Source organism: Cnephaeus nilssonii, assembly GCF_951640355.1.
Source record: "Cnephaeus nilssonii genome assembly, chromosome: 2".
Taxonomy (NCBI): Eukaryota; Metazoa; Chordata; class Mammalia; order Chiroptera; family Vespertilionidae; genus Cnephaeus; species Cnephaeus nilssonii.
In genome coordinates, this window is record NC_137073.1 from 102,191,875 (window position 1) to 102,212,367 (window position 20,493).

Genomic DNA, 20,493 nt, shown 5'->3' on the forward strand with positions numbered 1-20,493 from the left:
TGGGGTGGAATGTGGAGACCTTGAGGTTAGGATCCAAGGTGAGCTTTGAACTTATTGACCGCTGTTGAGTGTATGTGTAAAATACCTGGCTTTTCAAATGTTGAAATGTCCTTTAGGGCTGACCGATCTGAGGTGTAGACATGTGAAATTGAATCACACAGTCAGTGGATACCAGGTCATCAGGTGTGATTGGGGCTCAGTGTGTGAGTGGCACCTCTCTGCCCTGAGATTGGGACCTATTTTTATGCCGCTGAAAGTCAACCTGTAGAATACGTTATCTGACATCCCCAAATGAAGTGGGTGACCTCCTAGGATTTAGCACTTTACGAGTGCATTCGGTATCCCTATTAGTCACTGCCACCTCTGCATAGAAACTCCAAGCCAGTGGTTCTCACCATGTATTCATTAACATCACTTGGGGGCTTTGAAAAATCCTGGTGACCAGGCCCAGCTCAGAACAATGTAAATAGGATCTCAGGGCCTGTGGTTCAGGTATTACTATTTTTAAAACTCCCCGAGCTGATTGAGTCATTTTGACCTTTATTTATGGAAAAGCAACTGACACAGAGCTTACCAGTAATTATGATACTAGTGTAAACTGGAGAGAAGCGCTGACTCCTGACAGCTTTCTAATTTTACCTCTACCGACAGAGAGACCCAAGGTGAACAGTTTTGAGCCTTGACTTGACAAACAGCGCTAGCTCATCTTTTCACACAAACCTAACTAATGTGTGTGCTGATCTTCATTGAAGATCCTACACAGTTTCCATAATAAAAAGCTATGGGGCCAGTACAGGTTATCCTAACCTCACATAGACCAGTCTGAAAGCCACTTACTTAGACCTTATTACAGGATGGTAAAAAATATAAAAATGGAGATTGTTATAAATTCAGGGATCTCAAAATGCTTAAGGGGAAGACTATAGGAACTAAATAGAGTGAACACCACGTAGACATACCATGAAGACCGATGGTTGTGAGGCTGTGAAGAACATCACCTTCATTCTCTTGCATTCTGGGCCATTGAAAGCACAATATGGATGATAGTAGCTTTGGGGACTAATACAGTGTCATAAAGAAACATATCAGGAACTTTAGCAGAGAAGCTGAAACTGGTGGAAGGACAGGAAAAGGGAAAGATAAAGAAAATCAGATTATTCCTTGTGGCAATTTAAAGTTCAGTGACTTTGAACTCTTCTTCTCTTTTGGATTTCTATCTCTATATACTTGGAGCAATTTAACAACCTCCAGTTTTAAGTTTAATGCATTAAAAATAAAAACCAACTTGAGGCACCGATATCATATCACATTTTGACAGTTTGTCTGGGTCTTGAGCTGAAGGGCACAACTTCTGGGTCGTTCTGCTGGAGGTGACCAATAGACATTAAAAGAGTTTTTTATCATCAATAGTAAGGATTAACGGCCCTTTCCTAGTCATTGTGGCTATTCTTCATCTATTTTTATTCCATGGGCTATTTTATTTAACCCCTACAAGCCAAAGGGTTGATGCAAAAGGGAACTATGGTTAAGCACCCAATAAAATAGAATTCAGGAAAAAACCTCTGAGGTCTACAGTGAGTTAAAACTAAAAAGTAGTAATCAAAGAGACAAATAATGGTTTTAAAGCTACATGCCCAATGTATGTGTTTACGTAGACCACTTTTAAGCTTTCTGAATGACAGTGGGAAGTAAATGAGTAATAAATTGATTGCAAGCTGTCTAGGTAACAGATATTATATGGCTATTTAGTTAAAAGGAGTGTTAGCTTAGCAATAACTCTTACTTTTTTAGAAAGCAAGACTTTTTTTTTCAACTGAATGATGAAATATTTCATGCAGTAAAAAAAAAAAATAAATGTGGAAGGGCAGGACACTTATCCTCAAGGTAACTGGTTATTCGGTATAACTAAAGCGGGTGTTGATTGATCTGTACCCAGGTCTTCAGCATCCGGTGTTACAATGTTTTCCATGACATTTGGAAGTGTATACCACCATCACAATGAAAACTGTGAGGTCTCTTCTAGGCATTGTTGGCTATAGTGATGTTAGAGTTCTTTGTTTCGGCCATTGCATCGCACCTTTCACTGCATCTGTGAATGAGAGGAAGATGGAGAAGTAACCAGAGCTCCTCTTCTTGCACCTCCAGGAGCTCCCAAGCTGTGACTCAGAAACTAATCAAGAGCCTCGGTTGGGTTAACCACCCTGCCCTGTTCTCTAAGCTCTTCCTCTCCCAACGCCATCCAGAGCTTCTGTGCCACTCGCACACCATCGCTGGCCAGGTGCAGAGGGGTCTGACACAGGGAAGGCAGTCTTGGTGCCTCTGACACACTCATCATCCTCTGGTCTCTGCCAATCCCCTCACCCACGGACAAGCTACCAGCAAGATCACATTTCTGTCATGCATTAGCATTCTCGGAATTGGGTCTTTTGAAGTATTTGAAAGCTTTGGGGTTGTATCCTCATAAGAGTCCCTTCCTTCATATAGTTTTATTATTACATCCACGGTCTTGACATTTCCAGAGATGTAGGTACTTACGTGGTCCCATAGTAATCTAAGCATTATGAAATCTGAACCACTGAGCAAAACATATCTCCGAAAACCCACATAGGACAGCAGTGCTGAGGAATCCACTGATATTGCCAATAAAACCAAGCCTAGGGTTGTGCCATACTTATATCCAGTTGTCCCCTTTCGTCTTAGAACATATCAAATATTAGCCGATTTTGGTATCATAAAGTACATTGCTTGCTCACTTTTAATGACATATGCAATATTATTACTTATCCATGACCAAAGAAGCCAAACTTTTGACTAAAGCAATTTCCTGAGCCACTACTTATAATCCCAAAATATATCCCATTGAGTCCCTTAAACGTCTAAATATTTTCAGGGGGGAAAAAAAAAGCTGAAAGAACTGAAAATAATGGTTACCTCTGTGAAGCAGGAATTGGGGGTTGGGTGGGTGTGTGCTTTTCTTTGTTATACCGCCAGTGCTGTGTGACAGATTACTCTGACAGAAGTAAACTTGACTTTAAAAAGAGAGAGGCTTGCTGAAACCGGTTTGGCTCAGTGGATAGAGCATCGGCCTGCGGACTCAAGGGTCGCAGGTTCCATTCCAATCAAGGGCATGTACCTTGGTTGCGGGCACATCCCCAGTAGGGGGTGTGCAAGAGGCAGCTGATTGATGTTTCTCTCTCATCAATGTTTCTAACTCTCTATCACTCTCTCTTCCTCTCTGTAAAAACTCAATAAAATATATTTTTAAAAAATAATAATAATAATAAATAAAAAGAGAGAGGCTGGAGGAACTACCATAACATCCTTTCAGGACATCTCAGGGAAGGTGGGAGGAATTGTTGGCTACTTTTATTTTCTTGCTTTCTAAATTCATAAAATCCTCCATAATGTATTTATATGGTTTTTATAATGAAAAATTGTATATATGCTTTTCATGTATTAAGTAGATATCTGAAAGCTTCGTGGAGGATTAATGTGGTAGGATGCATTCTGCATATGCTCTAAATGGAAAAACACAATTTCTGTGGCAAAGCAGAGAGCATATGAATCTGGGCCTGAATACTCAGTGGAAGGCGAGACACTCAGTGTGAATATACACTGAAGGCCTTGAGCAGGTGGGGATCGGGCATTTGTGGCAGAGAAGGAAGTTCAAAGCAATGTAAGGGAGGTAAGCCAGAAGGGAGGATGCTGCTTGGCACCCGGCCCTGTGAGCAAGAGTAAACACTTTTAGAAGGTGGTTGAAAAGAGGGCCAGAGAGAGCTGGAACCAGGTAGGCAAATAACAGACAGTTCCAGGGCCATTCCACATTCTGAGCAGGATATTTCATTTAAATGAAAGCTGGCCAAAGCAGGTTTGCCGAGAGACCATTTATCCCGCATTTGGGGAGGAAAGCAAGCACTGAAAGCAGGCCCTCCCCTGTCGGCCTGTCTGGAGGGAACAGGAGGTGGGTCTCAATTCACATTTGTCTGTTTTAACCTTGATGATCACCGAAATGGTTTGCCAATTCAGACGCGTGGAACTTGGGAATGACAGGAAGGGAAGAATCACTCTGCCTTCCCCACTTAATCAGAGCGTGCTGTCTTCGCAGGATGGATGGTCACAGTATCACTTTGTAGCCTCATCTTCAACCATCGAGAGGGATCGGCAAAGGCCCTACTCCTCCTCCCGCACGCCCTCCATCTCCCCTGTGCGCGTGTCTCCCAACAACCGCTCAGGTAAGAGACGCCCAGAACCAGCCAGGCCTGAGTCCCCTCCTTCCCAGCCCCTAAGCTCACCCCCACAGGGCAGAGAGCCATCCCCATCCGGACGTTTGCTGGAAATATCAAATGACTGCTTTTGTTTTATTGCAGTGGCGACTGTGTTACTCAGACTCAGAACTAATCTCTAACAGATTTCCAAAAATCTCTGACAGGTGGCGCGTCATGAAATGCATGTCATAGGCCTACATTCAGTGAGGAACAAAGATAAAGAAAACTGCCAGGTGTTTGCAAATCAGTGTTTTCCATGGATGTTTTTCCAACCTAAAATAGTTTGAGTTGCATTTTATTAATTGTAATTGGGATAACAGAATATGGGAGAGAGGACATGCTTTTTCTTCATTCAGAATGACATATTTCTGAACTACATCATTAAAGATTTCGTTACTGTTCCATATCTGATTAGCTTTTTATTATTGCCTTTCAACCAATGAGTGAATCATTGATAAATTCTTTTTACTACCAACCATAACTTTTAAGTCATTTATGTTTTACTAATTTTGTCACCTTCTCATTACTTTACTTTTACACCCTTTTTCAATCATGTCATATAATGCCAAAGGTGAGAGAAAGAAAATATGAGCACAATGTTTAATATATACATGGCATAGATTTTATTGTGGTTTTACTCAAAGTACAAGTTTTTAAAACTTTTGTTTTGACTTCTGCATTTTGGCTTTTGTTGTGAGAAGAATGGATAAATAATTATATGTACATATACATGCTCACACATGCTCACGCACACACACACACACACACACACACACACACCTGCATAGGCTTCTATTTAAGAAAGTTTCCCCTGCTCCTCGCTGCCCTCTCACTGCTGAGGAAATCATATTTTCTGAAACTGCAGCTCCGCGGGCATGACAGAGAGCACACACCCGCAGAGGCCGCTCTGTCCTTGAGAACGTCTGTCATGAAACTGCACCACACAGAAGTGTCAGGATGACGAGGAAAATCAGACATGAATGGGGAATGCGTGCCTGAAACAAATGACCCTCTCCCAGCCCCGTGAACGCTTGTATTTCTTAGTGTGGTCTTACTGCTTGTAATGTTTAGTCCCACACTAGACGAGTCAGGACCCTACGCGTGTGACGGGAGAAACTCCCGCCTGTCTCAGAAGCTCGGAAAGGGCCTCTTCTGCATTCTTTCCATCATTCTTAAAAAGATAAAGAGCAGTGAGCCTGGCAAGCACGAGGAGAGTCTTTGTAAAAGCCCTAATTACTCAGAACCAATCAGCGTCAGGATCATGAAATGACATAATACCTTGGAAAGTGCCAGAAGGAGCAGCAACACCCTATCAGGATGTCAACATCCCAGCCATTCAGCTAAGGTGTTTCCCAAGCGAGGCACATCAGAGACACCTCATAAACACTCATTTGCATGATATGATCTTTCCAGATATCACCTAAGTTTACGGAGACCACTGTGTGTGAGGTCTCAGGAGATAATTACACACTTGACGTGGTTTAATAAGCCCCACCATCTGTGCAATATTAGATTCTAATTTTAGAAGCTTTGGTCAAGAGCCTCCAAGATATTGTCTCTTTGTGATTGCTTGGCAGGGACTAACAAAAGACTCCCTTTGATGTAGAAAGGCCTAGAAGCAAAGGAGCAAGGGCAGGAAAGGGTCTCTCCCTGGAGGGAAGGCTGCAGAGCAGAGGAAAGGGGAGCGGGTGGAAGAGGTGAGCAGGACGATGCTCAGGATGCTCAGCAACTGGACAGAGTCCGGCTCAGTTACAGCGGGGGGGGGGGGGGGGGGGGGGGGGAGAAAGTGGTTTGTTTCCCTGTCTTCCCATTGGATTTACACCCATAGGTTCTGGTCCAACTGGTTTTGTGAGGGACTCAAGCAACTGTATTTTTTAAAGTATTCCAAGTAATTCATTCTAATGGGCAGCCAGGACTGGCAACCTTTGGGAGTTCCAGGAGCTGAGCAGTGAGCCTCGATTTTATTTGGTAGGTTTGGGAAGTGGGGGACAGGAAGCAATGGGAAGGCTCCTTTGTTTACCTTCCTAGCTTTTGGCTGTGATGCCCACAGAGCACCGGCCTCTCATTCTGGTTTATTTGCACATCCATTTCCCCACCTGACTGAGCTCCTCTGGTTCAGAAGGTGTGATGCATTCATCTTTCTGTCTCCCAGCGTCTGGCACAGGGGTTTTCACGTAGAAGACACTAAATTTGATGAAATGAAGCAAAGATTCAGACAGTGAAAAGAGGGGTATGTTCAGGGATCAAGCTTACCCGCCTTAATAATCAGCGAGTCTGCTTGTTAAATATGGATTCCTCGAACCATCCCCTGAAAATTCAGACACAGAAGGTCCAGGGCTGGGTCCTGGAATCCCTAAGTGCTCAGGTGAGTCTCAAGGTTAGACAAGTTTCTGAAGCACTGCCCTGAGCACAGGAGGCTGGCCGAGGCTTTGAGGCAGAACAGTACGTTGCTGAGCTCACACTGAGTAGAAGCAATTGACTCAGCTCCGGATATGAGTAGCGTCTTATGGAGCATGGAGACCAATATGAGGACAACAACCACAGGTGGGCTGCACACCAGCTGCCTCATTGCCAGCACGCACAGGTATTACTCTACGTCCTCCATCGCGTCTCTGCATGGACAGGGCCGTTTAGTTCCTCCCAGGTCATCCCCTCTTTCAAGAAAACTAAACCTCTTTTTGTTTGCTTCTTGATCTCCAAGTTCGGCCTTTTCTGTGTTCTTGGACCAGTTTGCTCAAGAATCATGGGGACTCTTCTAGTTACAACCCATCGTTGTAGAAATGGAAACACAGAGGAAGATGGGGCTCGCTCCCCAGGGTCCAATAGGCAGCGAGAGTCCAAGGTGTAAGGTGTGGGTGCAGGATTGTTGGGGGCATTCATCCAAAGAGCTGGAGCAGGACACCACATCAGGAAGAGGGAGCTGTCCTCGCACCCTGCCCCCAGCCCACCCCAGCAGGCTGCTCTTTGCGGGTCGGGCTAAGTTTGCCCCACAGATCATCCTGTGTGGAGAGCTGCTTCCTTTGCCTTCCTTTAGGGAGTTGCTGGGTGACTTGGTAGTTAAGTAAAACTGTGCTTATTTTCATCAGAGATTCCTTAATACCAGTAATAGCTCCTCTGAAACACGTCTAATTTTAAAAAGGGAGGAAAGTAGAAGTAAGGAAGGAAAGGAGGGAGGGACCGCAAAGGAAAGAGAAATAAAGAAACTAAGATCCATCTCATTCTTGGGCAGGTCATGTCCCCACCAGGATGTCTCTCTAAGAAAGATGGCCCCAGTAGATAGTTCTTAATTACTTGCCTTCAAGCCATGTGTCCCCTCAACTATAAAGAACCAAGTGATACAGGGTAAGGCAGTGGTCGGCAAACCACGGCTCGCGAGCCACATGCGGCTCTTTGGCCCCTTGAGTTTTTAGCAAAGGCCAACTTAGGAATACCCTAATTAAGTTAATAACAATGTACCTACCTATATAGTTTAAGTTTAAAAAAATTGGCTCTCAAAAGAAATTTCAATCGTTGTACTGTTGATATTTGGTTCTGTTGACTAATGAGTTTGCCAACCACTGGGGTAAGGGAATGGGTAAAGACAAGAGCCAAAGAACAAGAAAATCGACACATCCACGCACATATATTGATGTATGTTGAGCCAGGTGTGTTTTGACCTTCACTGTTTGTGTGAAACGCTGTCCATGCTATGGAATGAGACTCAGAAAGTCATCCTTTTGATTTCTTTATGTAGCAAGTGCCCCAGCTTCACCTCGGGAAATGATCAGCCTCAAAGAAAGGAAAACAGACTATGAGTCCACTGGCAGCAATGCCACTTACCACGGGACTAAAGGAGAACACACTTCCAGGAAAGACACCATGACAGGTGAGCTCAGCTTCGTGCATTTCCCCCGTGGAGCTGGTGACTCGATCTGGGATGGAGCAGAGGACTGGGGCGTCAGGCTTCAAGCCATGCTTGGCAGCTCAGCAGGACTCAGCAGCTAGCAGGTCACTGGAGAGTTTGACAGTGAAGACCCCCAGGAACTGGGGATGAGGAGATTAAGCCAGAAGTGTAAAACCTTAGCATCGTACTCCTGAAAAGAGCTAAGAGAAAATGACCTCTACACACATTATCCTCAGTCCTTCTTTCCTGCCCTTTCCCTCTCACTTGCCCAGCTCACTTCTCTTGCATTAGAAAGAGAAGTCATCATAGGTTTCTCCTTAGTTAGCATATCAAGTTTTGCCATTAGGAATGGAGGGAGGAAAAAGAGGATAAGAAAAGAAGAGGAGATGAGAGAGAGGGGAAAGAAGAGGGAGGAGGAGAGGAAGGGACTGGGATGGTAGCAAAGGAAGAGGATTTAAGGAAAACCCACAGAACTTCTGTTGAGACATTTTCTCCTCTTACCTTGAAACCAAACTCCCAAGGAGATTAATTAGAACAATGGCCACAATTTCCCTAAGGACGAATTAATCTTTTATGCGCCTCATCTTTCACTACCCCAATCATACCCATTGTCTTTCCTTTCTCATCAGCTAGGACTCTGTGGGGGCCAAACTTGGTGCCCTTAACCACCCCTCCAGGGTACCCTGCACAACCTATTTAATAATCAGACTTGACTTAACTCTCCCATTATTCTGTACAACTCTCTTTGGGGCAGGGTGTGCCTTTCACATTCATCATCCTCTCCAGGCTCTCCGCACACCTACCCTCTACCCCCATTTGCCCCTCCTCCGAGGACTTGGGGGCATTGATGTAGAGAGAGTTATATCTTAGAAACAGAGCTGCCAGAGTCATCAGAATAACTAAGGAGTCCCACCCTTTTTTGCCACATGGATATAGAGATGGGTCCCTCCTGAAAATCAGCCATGAGGAACAGGGCCAGACTGGGCCAGTCATTAAACGGGGGTGCAAAGAACACAGTCCTAAACACACACTGAGACCCTCTTATCAGAAAAATCTTAAAAGCATGGGGTGCATTTCTCTAATATTATTTAGATCTGGCCTGCAGGGAAGCAGAACAGACAAACTGGATGATTTATGAAGATTTCTTCCAGACCAGCATATCTAAGAAAATTTTTATGATGGTAAATGTATTTACCCCAGAGGCAGTGTTTCCGTGGTAATTCTGTACGACTGCATAGAAAAAAGCATAGTAAACAGTTGCCCATGATCTGCACTCCTAGGTCAGTACTCTGCCTCCACACACAGACCCTAGAAGGAATGTCACCCCTCACCCTTGAAACATCTCCTGAATGAGAGGACTGAGCTCATTACATAGGACATACCTTATTATTCTCGTTCACTGGCTTTTCCCCCATCAATGTCACCCTGGTTATAGATGAGCATAAACAAAGAAAGTTATGAATTTAGATGCCGAGTCCCTAGAGTCAACACATTCAGCAAAGAATCTAATTTGTCCTGATTAGTCCAGAGTAATAGTGACACCAAATCCACCTGACCCATTCATTTTGTGATTAACCACCTCACTGGCAGTCTCGGATGATAAATTGAGATTATAATTACAAGAAAAATTGTGAAATTGACTGCATTGTTATTTAAGTGTAACTTTTCTCTTTAACTTTCTTGCCCAGTGTAATCATTCAAAGGCTTTTAAATGTGGATGTTTGTGTTGAAATAATTCCAATGGCACATGATCATGCCATGAACACATAATGAAATAAAATAAAATCTAATGTGTTTCTGATCTTTAGACTTACTAGAAAATGGCAGGGATCTTGACAACTCCGGTATTGAGATATGTGTAAATTTTCAAACTCATATAGAGGCTTAAATAGCGTTGTTCTAATTTATTAAAAACACAAGTCAATACTGCACTGTCAGTCATGTAGCAAGCCTAGAAGAACATTGAGATCTTTATTGAATAATGTGTTTATACTGGAAGGTTCCCTTTAAGCCAACAAGTACTATGTAAAAGACAGTTGTTGATGGTAGTGGTGATGATGTTGGTGGCAATGGTGGTGATGGTAGTGTGCAGTGATGGTGGTGGTGGTTATGGTGGTGTGCAGTGATGATGGCAGTGGTGGTTATGATGGTGGTGGTGATAGCGGTGATGATGGTGGTGATGGTGGTGGTGATGTGCAGTGATCATGGCAGTGATGGTGGTGGTGATGTGCAGTGATAATGGTGGTGATGGTGGTGGTGATGGTTATGATGGTGGCAATGGTAATGGTGGTGGTGATGATAGTGATGGTGATGGGTGTGTGGAGTGATAGTAGTGGTGGTGATAGTGATGATGATGGTGGTGTGCAGTGATGGTGGTGGTGATGGTGATGGTGATGATGGTGGTAGTGATGGCGGAAATGGTGATGGATGGGGCATTGGTAATGAGGATGATGGAGATAATGGTGTGCTGAGATTGGTGGTGGCATTGCCACTTTCTATAGTGGTATGAGTAAGTCCCTAGCCAAGCCAGGTGAGAGCCAGTAAATCATATAGGAACGGAAAGAATGAATTGCCAACCTCCACTCGGCAACACTTCAGCAAGTGCCCATCAGTCCAACATTTACTCACAGATGAGATGTCTAACGACCTCTGCATCAAGAGCAGTACTTTTTCTCATTCACCTATAAATCCAGGGGACATGTACAGTTCAGTGCATTGAAACTGCCCCTTCTTTGTTTCTAAGGCATCAGAGGATGTCCTACCATTTCCCCCAAATGAAATAATCCCTCTGCTGTGGTAAACCATGAGAAATTTCACCCTCAAAATGCAACCTGGGAAAAATTAAAAAGTAGAAGCAGTTTCTTGCCTGGGTTATAATCTTATATATTAGGTCCTAGAAATACAGATCCACTTAGGATTTTATTCCAGGCTTCCTTCCACCCACCTTTTCTGGATTCATTTTCCACCTAGATGGAGTCTCTTAAAATGTGTCTGTCTTTAGTGTTTCTTTGCCACTGAGGAGCCTTCAGAAAGCCAAAGTCAGCTGTTCATTCAGGCTTGCAGGACTGATAGCTTTTCCTGGTGGTCATGATCCCTGGGAACATTACGTGTTCAGAAGCACGCATCACAGGAGGGCTGTGCGGTCCTGGCAGCTACACAGCCTGACCTGAATATTCACCAGGGGATTTTGCCCTCCCTCCTAAGCTTCCAAATGCCTTTACATCAAATGGTCTATTCTGTTTTTGTCAGTGTCTCTCGTATGCCTTTTGCAGCCATCCTAATCTTTATTATGTTGACTCAGTTGGAAATTGAGGCTTTTAAAGAAAAGGAAAGGCATTTTCCTATGAGTCCACTCTGAGCTCCATATACAAGGGCGAAGCATTCACGAAGACATCTGCTTCATGTGTCTGCAAAGGCCACAAATTCAATCTCAGCTATACACTCTCCTCTAAACAGGTGAAGTGGCCAAAGAGCGGGAGGAAAGGACTTCCAGTAGAGACAGCTTTAGCTCAGAAGCCACAAACACGACAGGGAGGGAGGCTAAGGCTCTCATAGGGCATTGTCTACCAAATAAAATTACATTTAATTCTAATAGAAAACATTTTTTCACCTTATTCTTGAAGTGATAACTCCTATCAGCAAATTATGCCTCAGAAAGCAGGTTTTCTTTGGTTTATGCATTCATTCATTCATTCAGCAAATAAAGCACTCATTCTGTGAGTATCACCAAGGCCAGGCACTGTCCCAGATGCTGGGGATACCTGCAAAGGTGTCAGCTCATAGAGCTTGTGCTCCCATAAAGGAAGGCAGGTAGTCCACAAGGTAAACAATAGAGCAAGCTCACCAATGAGGTAATGGCACATGGTTGTTGAGCATGAGGGAGAAAATAAACAGGGTAATGAGATAGAGAACTACTTTAACTGACAAGGTCAAGGAGGAGACATTTGTGCCCAAACCTAACCAGCAGCAAGATGAAGGCAGTCCAGAGTGTGCAAGCAATATCTAGGGAGGAGGATCAGCAACTACAACATCCCTGAAGCAAAACAAACTTGGCAGGTTTGGCCAGCATAGCTAGGGCTCAGCACACAAGGGAAGAGTGGGAGGCACTTGAGAAAGTTAGGCAGAGGCCAGATCATTCAAAGCCTCATAGACCACAAAAAGGGCTTGGCTTTTACCATAATCCAGTTTGTCTAACAAGATGATTACTCAGCTTGGGAACAGGATGGACAGAGGAGCAGGTTTGGGAATGGAAACTGGGCCTTCAGGGAGGATTCTGTAGCCGTGGTCCAGGCGAGGGATGATGGTTTTCACAGCAATACAGAGACTGGAGTGATGTGTATTCAACCAGAGTCTTATCTGAGTGGTGTTTCAAATTGAAAATAGGCTCTCAGCCTTCACTCCTCCAGTAAAATTTCAGAAGAGGAGTTTTATTGCACAGCTATTATATGCTTATAGTAATAATCAGGGGTGAAATAGTAGCTTACACTGACTTTGTGTCTAGAGTGGCCTGTCTCTATGACAGAAGGATGGTGTGTCATCTTATCTCATTATCCCATAGATACTGGAAGCAAAAGATAAACCCTTCTGTATTTTAGAGTGTTTTATACTCAATGACACTCTAGAAAAGAAAAAGCTTTTCAAAATCTTTAATCATGACTTTATAGTTGCTATGAAGGGAGCAGTGCCCGGGGCCTTTCCTCTGGGCTTGTGGCACGAGCCTCAAGGCTTCCAGGTGAAGAAGTGGGCAAATGAGCACCCTACCCAGGCATTTGGAAGAGACTTCCCTTTCTTTCAATTAGACCTTGGGCTTCTCACCAAACAGAGGGGGCTCCTGTATGTGCCTAACAGGATTCCTGAGCCACGGCCACCCAGACGCGCAGGGCACCCGCAGGTGGTGCTTCCCACCTGTCCTTCCAGCCTTTGAGAATGAACAGTCTGAATGATGCCCAAGCATTTCTGTGAACTCAAATTAGAAATTTCATTCTTGACATTCTCCTGCTAAAAACGAAGCTGCTGGTACAGATTCCGGCATGCTTCAGTGCAAGTGACAAGCTTTTATTATCTGCCCATTTTCACCAGGAAGGAAGGCCATAAAACTTTCAAAATGACCATCTGTCTGTCGCACCTGCCCTGACCCTGTCTACTATCTGAGCATTACTGCAGGAGGCTGCCATGCTATGGGGATTTTATAGGAGAGCTGTGCTTCTTTCTTAATATCTGTATGCAAAGTGAGGTGTTCGAGGCCAAAGAATTTCTTCCACTTGGAATGGTCCAGGAGAAACCAAGCATGTTAGGGCAAGAACTTGCCTCGATAACCATTAGTCCTCCATTTGAAATCTTGCTCTCTTTGCTAATACATTTTTTTCCCTTTGCTTTCAGCTCAAAATACTGGAATTTCAACTTTGTATAGGAATTCATATGGTGCGCCCACTGAAGACATCAAACATAACCAGGTAAAGGAGACACAGAACGTTTGTAGTATTCATTTTCCCCTTCGACTCATGTCAGCTGTCCTGGAATTGTAAAATACATTAACTTCTTTCTCACAGGCATAAAGAACAACAACGAAAAGAAAGCACTGTTCCCTGCTACTCTTCCCGCTGGCGTCACCCAGTCTCTATGCGGGAGGTGGCAGTCATTAGAACAGCCCCGCATTTGGAAAGAGTCTTAGATTTCACCACAACCACACACTTTATTTCATGGCAGAAAGCATGTTTCCTACTATGATGCAAAACTAAAAGAAATAAGGCAAGCCCCAATTATATGAGCATAAGATGCCGGTTACTAGACAAATTGTCTAATTACTAGACAGGAATTAAGTAACTCCTATAACCCAGCCAACTCTCACTCAGAAGAAAGCATTCATTATGAGTGATCATTGCTAATGAGATAGACACATCAACTTCAATAGGAACAACTAAATAGGATGCATTTTAATGTGCCTTGCAACTCCAAGTCCAGTTGAAGAACAAGCAGTCCCAACATCACTGGGGGCTTGTGAGAAAGGCAGAGATTCTTCTCTGACCCTTACCCCAACCAAGGGTTTGTCTGCATCAGACTCACATTTCATCCAGATGTCCAGGTGATTTTGTGTCCATTCAGGGTTAAGGAGCTCTGGGATGGTCAATACTTAAATAACTGATCTAAGTTTGTATGTATGTGTTTTATTCTACAAACATTCATCAAGGTCCCTTTTTTCCATGGTTCTTTTGGGACTATAAAAGCCGAAAGGCACAGCCTGTGGTTCTTCATTGATGGACAACTTCATACTTTTCTCCCTTTTTGGTGTTCATTATGGAATGAATGACATGCTTGTAACTGTTGGATACTAATATCTGTTGCGAGAACTGGCTTCTTGCTGATGTGCTAGATTCCTCTCCTCTCAGGCATCAGGAAAGTTGGGCTGAAAGGATAAACCTGAAGCCTGTTTGCTTGATCACAATATCCAGATGGAAGCCAACATGGGAGGCCAATGGGTTGTTTGTAGATATTTCTCAACACCCAGCAGGGCAGCATCTCTGAAAAGGGAAGGGGCCCCTTCTAGCAGGTAGAATGTCCTGTGCCGGACCATTTCCAATGAAGAAGAAGGAGGACATGAAAAGTATCTCCTAGACTTGAAATTATTTTTTGCTCTAATCAACCATCAACAGGAGAAATGAGAGTGGGTAGAGGTGTTATCCTTTTGCCCTCAATTTTCCAGTTCATGCACAGCCACTCCTGAAACATCTGGTGTTGTTTGCAACCCCCCAGTGAATGCCTGGACCCTCCAGCCTGCCTGACACATGGCTAATATCTACTTGACCTCCCTCAGTTCTAGCCTTTGCTAAAAGCAAAAAAAAAAAAAAAAGCCAATGAATAAACTGAATAAATAAGTCAGGGTATGAGCTCTAGAGGAGAGGTCACCAGGAGTTTGCTCCAACTATTTACATGTCAACATGCCTGCCCACACGTAGAGGAAAACAGAAACAAAATATATTGGAAATGCCAATTCTGTTTATGGAAATCAACCCTTTTTTCTTTTAGCAAATATCAGGTACAGTGAGCAAACTGTCCTCAGCTTTTAAAGATGCTTGTAGGATGTGATAGGACCCTGATTTGCATCCAAGAGTGGAAGGTTAGTTTTTTCTTTAGGTAGATCAAGAGAAGCCAGTCCCCAGAATCTACTTATTCTACACAAGCCATTTTCTTTTGGAATTCTGCTGTTGTTGGCAGTGAAGAAACACCCTCGTATGGCCCAGAGGCCCTTGGCATCTTTCAGTGTGACTGCATGAGGCTCCAAAGGACTGCCTGCAATCTAGCTTTAGAGGACAGTCCATAATGGTTCTAGGGGCACATTCTTTTCACCTAAGCCTCTTCTGAGCACTTAAGCAAATTAGAATTAATGTGCTAAGTTGGCATCTCTACTACAAGAGAGAGCACAGCCTACTATAGCCTTTTCCCCAGGGTGCCCCAGAATGTACTCAACTCAGCCTCAGTGTGAATGTCAAGGCCACAACATCTCAGGTGAATGCTGCTGAAACCCAGCAGGGATGGATACCAAACCCTGCATCACTTGTCAGCCCAGGGGAGATGTTGTCAGCAGGCCACCAGCAGAGCTGCGTCCTGTGGCCATAGTTTAGTGCCATCATTATTCCCTGAGCAGTTCAGCAAAGGGAAGCTGGCAATTAGACTGTTAACACCATTCTAATATCAAGAAACATAAAATGTCAGTCAAAGACAGTGGGGGTTTTTCCTTAAAATTTTTCAAGGAAATCATTGTGACATGCCAATGAACTTGAGAAAAGAATGAAGTGTTTTATTTCAGACTGCTATTGAAATAAACTTTGGCTGTACCTGCAGTTCCCACTTGGGAACTAAATTAAGTTTGACCATCCTAACCATTTGAAAGAGGAGACAACCTGGTTCTCTTCCAATTGGGTGGGTCTAGAGAACACCTGTAGACATCATCCATGATTTGGTTTCTCTGGCCACGTGGGCATGGCTGGCCACCAGATGGAATGCTTTTGTTTGGGGAAGTTTCCTGAGCCAAGAGTGACCTCACAACCTCTCAACTGGTAAAAAGCCATCTTGAACCATTTAAACAGGAGAGACGCTCTGGGTTCATTCAGTTTCAATGTCAAAGCTTGTCCTCTGCTGAGCAGTCTAGTCTCCTGGGTGTTGTAGGCACCAACTAGGCCTCATGAGCTTCACAGAGGTGGCTGGGCAGTGACTCATCTCACAGAAGAAATGATTCCCTAATGGAAACTGGTTTTAGGTATATCTCTAGAATAAGGTAAAAAACAATGAGAGGTGAGAATGAGGCAACAGCAATCAATGCATGGCCCGATGAAGTCGGGGCCTGGGCAACAACTGACTTTCCCTGACTCAGAGGAAAAGGAGCCAGGTTGCTGTTCAGCTATGACACTCCCCCTGTGACTACCTAGGACTCCAGTCTCATTTTCAGGGAATGCAAAGCTCCTAGAAGAAATATCCATTAGTGTGAAATAAGGTTTGTGATCCTTGGTTTTTATGTTTGGAGTCAACAGGTTATGGACATAATTTTAAGAGTTAACTACTGAAACACTTCAAAAATTCTACTGAGCTTTTAGCAGTCCATTCCATCCTTATAAAGAAAACTAGCAGACTTAACTGCTATATCCAAATAGCAACAGAATTTTTGTTCATAAACTAGAAACCAAGGGATTTGGTGTTTTGATTCAAATTATTACTGATGACAACAAAACAGCCTCTTGAGTTCCTAGTTGGTTTCCTCCATCTCGTTGCCAGGTGGGAAGGACAAAAAATATTGTCCCCAGAAATGAGGAAATTGGCATTCCAGGTCAGTAATGTTTGCCTTTGGTCACCCATCTAGGAAGAGGTAAAGAAGCCAACATAGTTATCTTGCCTTCTTATTCCATTTTCCCTGCTCTGTGCCAATGGTGCTCTAATGTGAGCCTTTTAGATAGACACAGATGAAGGAAGGAAGGAAGGAAGGAAGGAAGGAAGGAAGGAAGGAAGGAAGGAAGGAAGGAAGGAAGGAAGGAAGGGAGGGAGGGAGGGAGGGAGGGAAGAAGGGAAGAAGGGAGGAAGGGAGGAAAGAATTGAGGGAGGGAAAGGGAAAGGGAGGAAAATTGAGAGAGAGCAGGAGAGAGAAGAAGGGAGGAGGGGAGGAGATAGATATAGAAAGACATAAACATACATATACTGTATACATACATGTGTATGACTATTTGAAGATTAAACAAAGAAGATTCTGTTAAATATTGAATATAGTGCCCACTGAAATAGCAACAAGCAACACAGTAAATTCTAGTTTCCTCCCTGTATAATTTTTCCAAACCTCCCAACGCTAACCCTTTGAATGCTCTATGCTTGGATAGCAGCACTGTGTTGGAGTGGAGAAGCTCAACATCACCTCACAGCTCTTCAAAGAAGAGCTTGTCCAAGTCATTTGGTAGACCTGGTCTCAGCAGCATTTAATCATATATGTTGCAGATTCATTTCCAATGTCCTCTCATGACCTGACTCTGAGATTCACAAATCTCTACGCCTGTAGACTTGCACAGGTGGACAGAAATCTCATTCAACCACCCCTCACTAGAAGTGTGGCAGGTCCTGGATGGCAGCTGTGATGAAGTTCACCCCTTTGGAGAACAGGTTGATTACTAGAATAAATCAATTACATAGAGGAGGGAGTTTTGTGTACTTGAGAGAAGAATTATGTGAAGGCCATTAGAAGCATTCATTTACACACAACGTGCTAATTGCAAATCATTATCTATTAACTAAGACCAATTTCTAGAGGATGTTACCATGCTAAACCTTAGTTAAATGAATAGGGAATTACTGAATTGGCTCGAAAATGATCAAACTGTTTCTTTATCATTCACAGCAGACCTCCTCCCCGATTATTGCATGTGAACAGAGCTTGGTGCCTGCCTGTGTGCCCTGGCCGTGGGTCTGGCCCTCACCCCACGCCTTGGGAGGTTCTGCTCACTTTAAGGGCGTTGTCTTAGAAAGGGACCCCAGCAAGGAAGGAGATAGCTAGGCCTCTCGCATACAAATGCTGATGATCAACCTATGAACATGCCAAGCAGAGGGAACTAATTCTTGACTTCACATATCTCAAAATCTCCTCTGATCCCTTTAACGTTCAAGGTCCCCTAAATCAGACAGTAACCTCAGAGGACAAGAGTGCAAATGGGGAGCATTGAACTGGCAATTCTGAAGATTCCTCCCCACTAAACAAAGACTCTTTGTCTGGGATTGCAGCTCCTAGGAATAATAGAGAAAATGCGGGGAGGATAAAAATCAACTACTGTGTTCTATAGCATCTCATGTATACCTCTGTAATTTATAAAGCTTATCTAGTAAAATAGTGTAGCTGTGGCAGTTTGGTGATTTCTCAAAAAAATTAAGCAGAATCACTACAAGATCTAGCAACTCCACTTCTAGGTACAAAAAAAAAAAAACACTTAAAGAAAGGACTCCGACAGATACTGGTATACATGTTCATTGCAGCATTTTGATAATAGTCCAAAGATGGAAACAACCCAATCATCCATCAACAGATGAATGGATAAACAAAGGCAGTATCTCCATACCTGGAATATCACTCAGCCTTTTAAAAAATGGAAATCCCTTCACATGCTACAGCATGGATGAACTTTAAGGATATCATGCTAAGTGAAAGAAGCCAGACACAAAAACAAATATTACATGACTCCACTTTTATGAGACACCTAGGATGTTCAAATTCCTAGACACAGAAAGTAGAATGATGGTTGCCATGGGTTGGAGGAGTGGGGAGTGGGGAGTTATGCTTAATGGGGACAGAGTTCCTGTTTGGGATGATGGAAGTCTGGGAAATGGATGGTGGTGATGGTTGCACAACACTGTGAATGTACTTAATACCACTGAAGTATACACTTAAATATGGTTAAAATGGTCAATTTTACGTTATGCATATTTCACCACAATAATAATTTTTCAAACTCATGCTCTAGAATGGTAGCATGTGGACCCTGTAACCAATATTTTTAAAGAAGGGCCATCAATAGTTGGCGGTATTAGGGGACATGTCATGCTGGTTACTGCCTGGGTGACGTTCCCAGCCTTGACCTTGAGGAGCATGGAGTGCCTTGATCCAGGAGGAGGTTGGATCCAGGGGAAACGAACTAACCCAGGTGGGTCTTGTTTTCCGGGCAGGTTTCTGCACAGCCAGTCCCACAGGAGCCCAGCAGGAAAGATTACGAGACCTACCAGCCGTTTCAGAATTCCACGCGAAACTACGACGAGTCCTTCTTCGAGGACCAGGTCCACCATCGCCCTCCCGCCAGCGAGTACACCATGCACCTGGGACTCAAGTCCACCGGCAACTATGTCGACTTCTACTCAGCTGCCCGTCCCTACAGTGAACTGAACTATGAAACGAGCCACTACCCCGCCTCGCCCGACTCCTGGGTGTGAGGCGGGCGGCACGAGGCGCTCCGGGAACAGTGCATGTGCATGCATACCACGAGACATTGCTTCTTTTAAGTTTCCCCCTGCAAATTTAGTTTGCTAAAGCCTGTCCCGTAGGAAGGCTGTGATAACCAGTAAGGAAATACGAAGAGCTATCTTAGAAAGCTAAAACGAATCGAACGTTAACGTGGGCGTCAATAGAAAGCTAAAGCGATCCTCAAGGTGACGACCTAGTGCGACACCTTTCCAGTTTGAGCTGTAGGGTATGAAAGGGTATTGAATGTGGCTGCAGACAGCACAGGCGGCGGTCCCGGCGGTCCCGGCGGTCCCGGCGGGGCGGTGGGGCGCGGAGGTCATAAGCACAGAGGCGGGCAGCACGGGTCACACACTCTCCAAGGACGGCTTCTCACGCGTTGTTTCCTCTCTCCATCCGTTGTGATTCTAGGCTTCCGGTTGCATTGGGGTCCCTCTGTACAGCAAGATGTTTCTTGCCTTTTGTTAATGCATTGTTGTAAAGTATTTGATGTACATTACAGATTAAAGAAGAGAAGCGCGTTGTGTATATTACACCGATGCCGCAGTGTTTCCTCATCTATGGTTCTAAATATTGCTTCAATCTCAAACGTTTGAAAGATGTATGGATTTCCAGTTTCCTTTTCTTTTCTTTCTCTCGGTATGTTTTAACGAAGAAAAAAAAATGGAGAAAAAAGGAATATTTAGCAGTATTGTTCGTTCTGATATGTGAACTTGTTTGTGGCAACTAAGCAAGGCATTCAGCAGTTTCTGACAATTAACACACATCATTCCACACTCCTTGTCAACAAAGTGCTTTTTCACTGCCTAAAATTTTAGATGTAGATATTTGAAATAGACTTTTTCATTTATACCAGTTTTCTTTATGAT

General features: G+C 43.8%; 1 protein-coding gene across 2 annotated transcripts in view; it reads left to right on the forward strand.

Moving 5' to 3' along the window:
- The window catches only part of CTNND2 (catenin delta 2), a gene marked incomplete at its 3' end in the record, with an annotated part of 782,663 nt that extends 763,067 nt beyond the window's left edge, over positions 1 to 19,596 (forward strand). For both annotated transcript variants that reach the window (XM_079800721.1, XM_079800722.1), the window contains 4 exons: positions 4,106 to 4,232; positions 7,999 to 8,130; positions 13,528 to 13,601; positions 19,336 to 19,596. In XM_079800721.1, coding sequence (XP_079656847.1) covers positions 4,106 to 4,232; positions 7,999 to 8,130; positions 13,528 to 13,601; positions 19,336 to 19,596 — 594 coding nt within the window. The remainder of the gene's footprint in view (positions 1 to 4,105; positions 4,233 to 7,998; positions 8,131 to 13,527; positions 13,602 to 19,335) is intronic.
- Between the last annotated feature and the right edge of the window lie 897 nt (positions 19,597 to 20,493).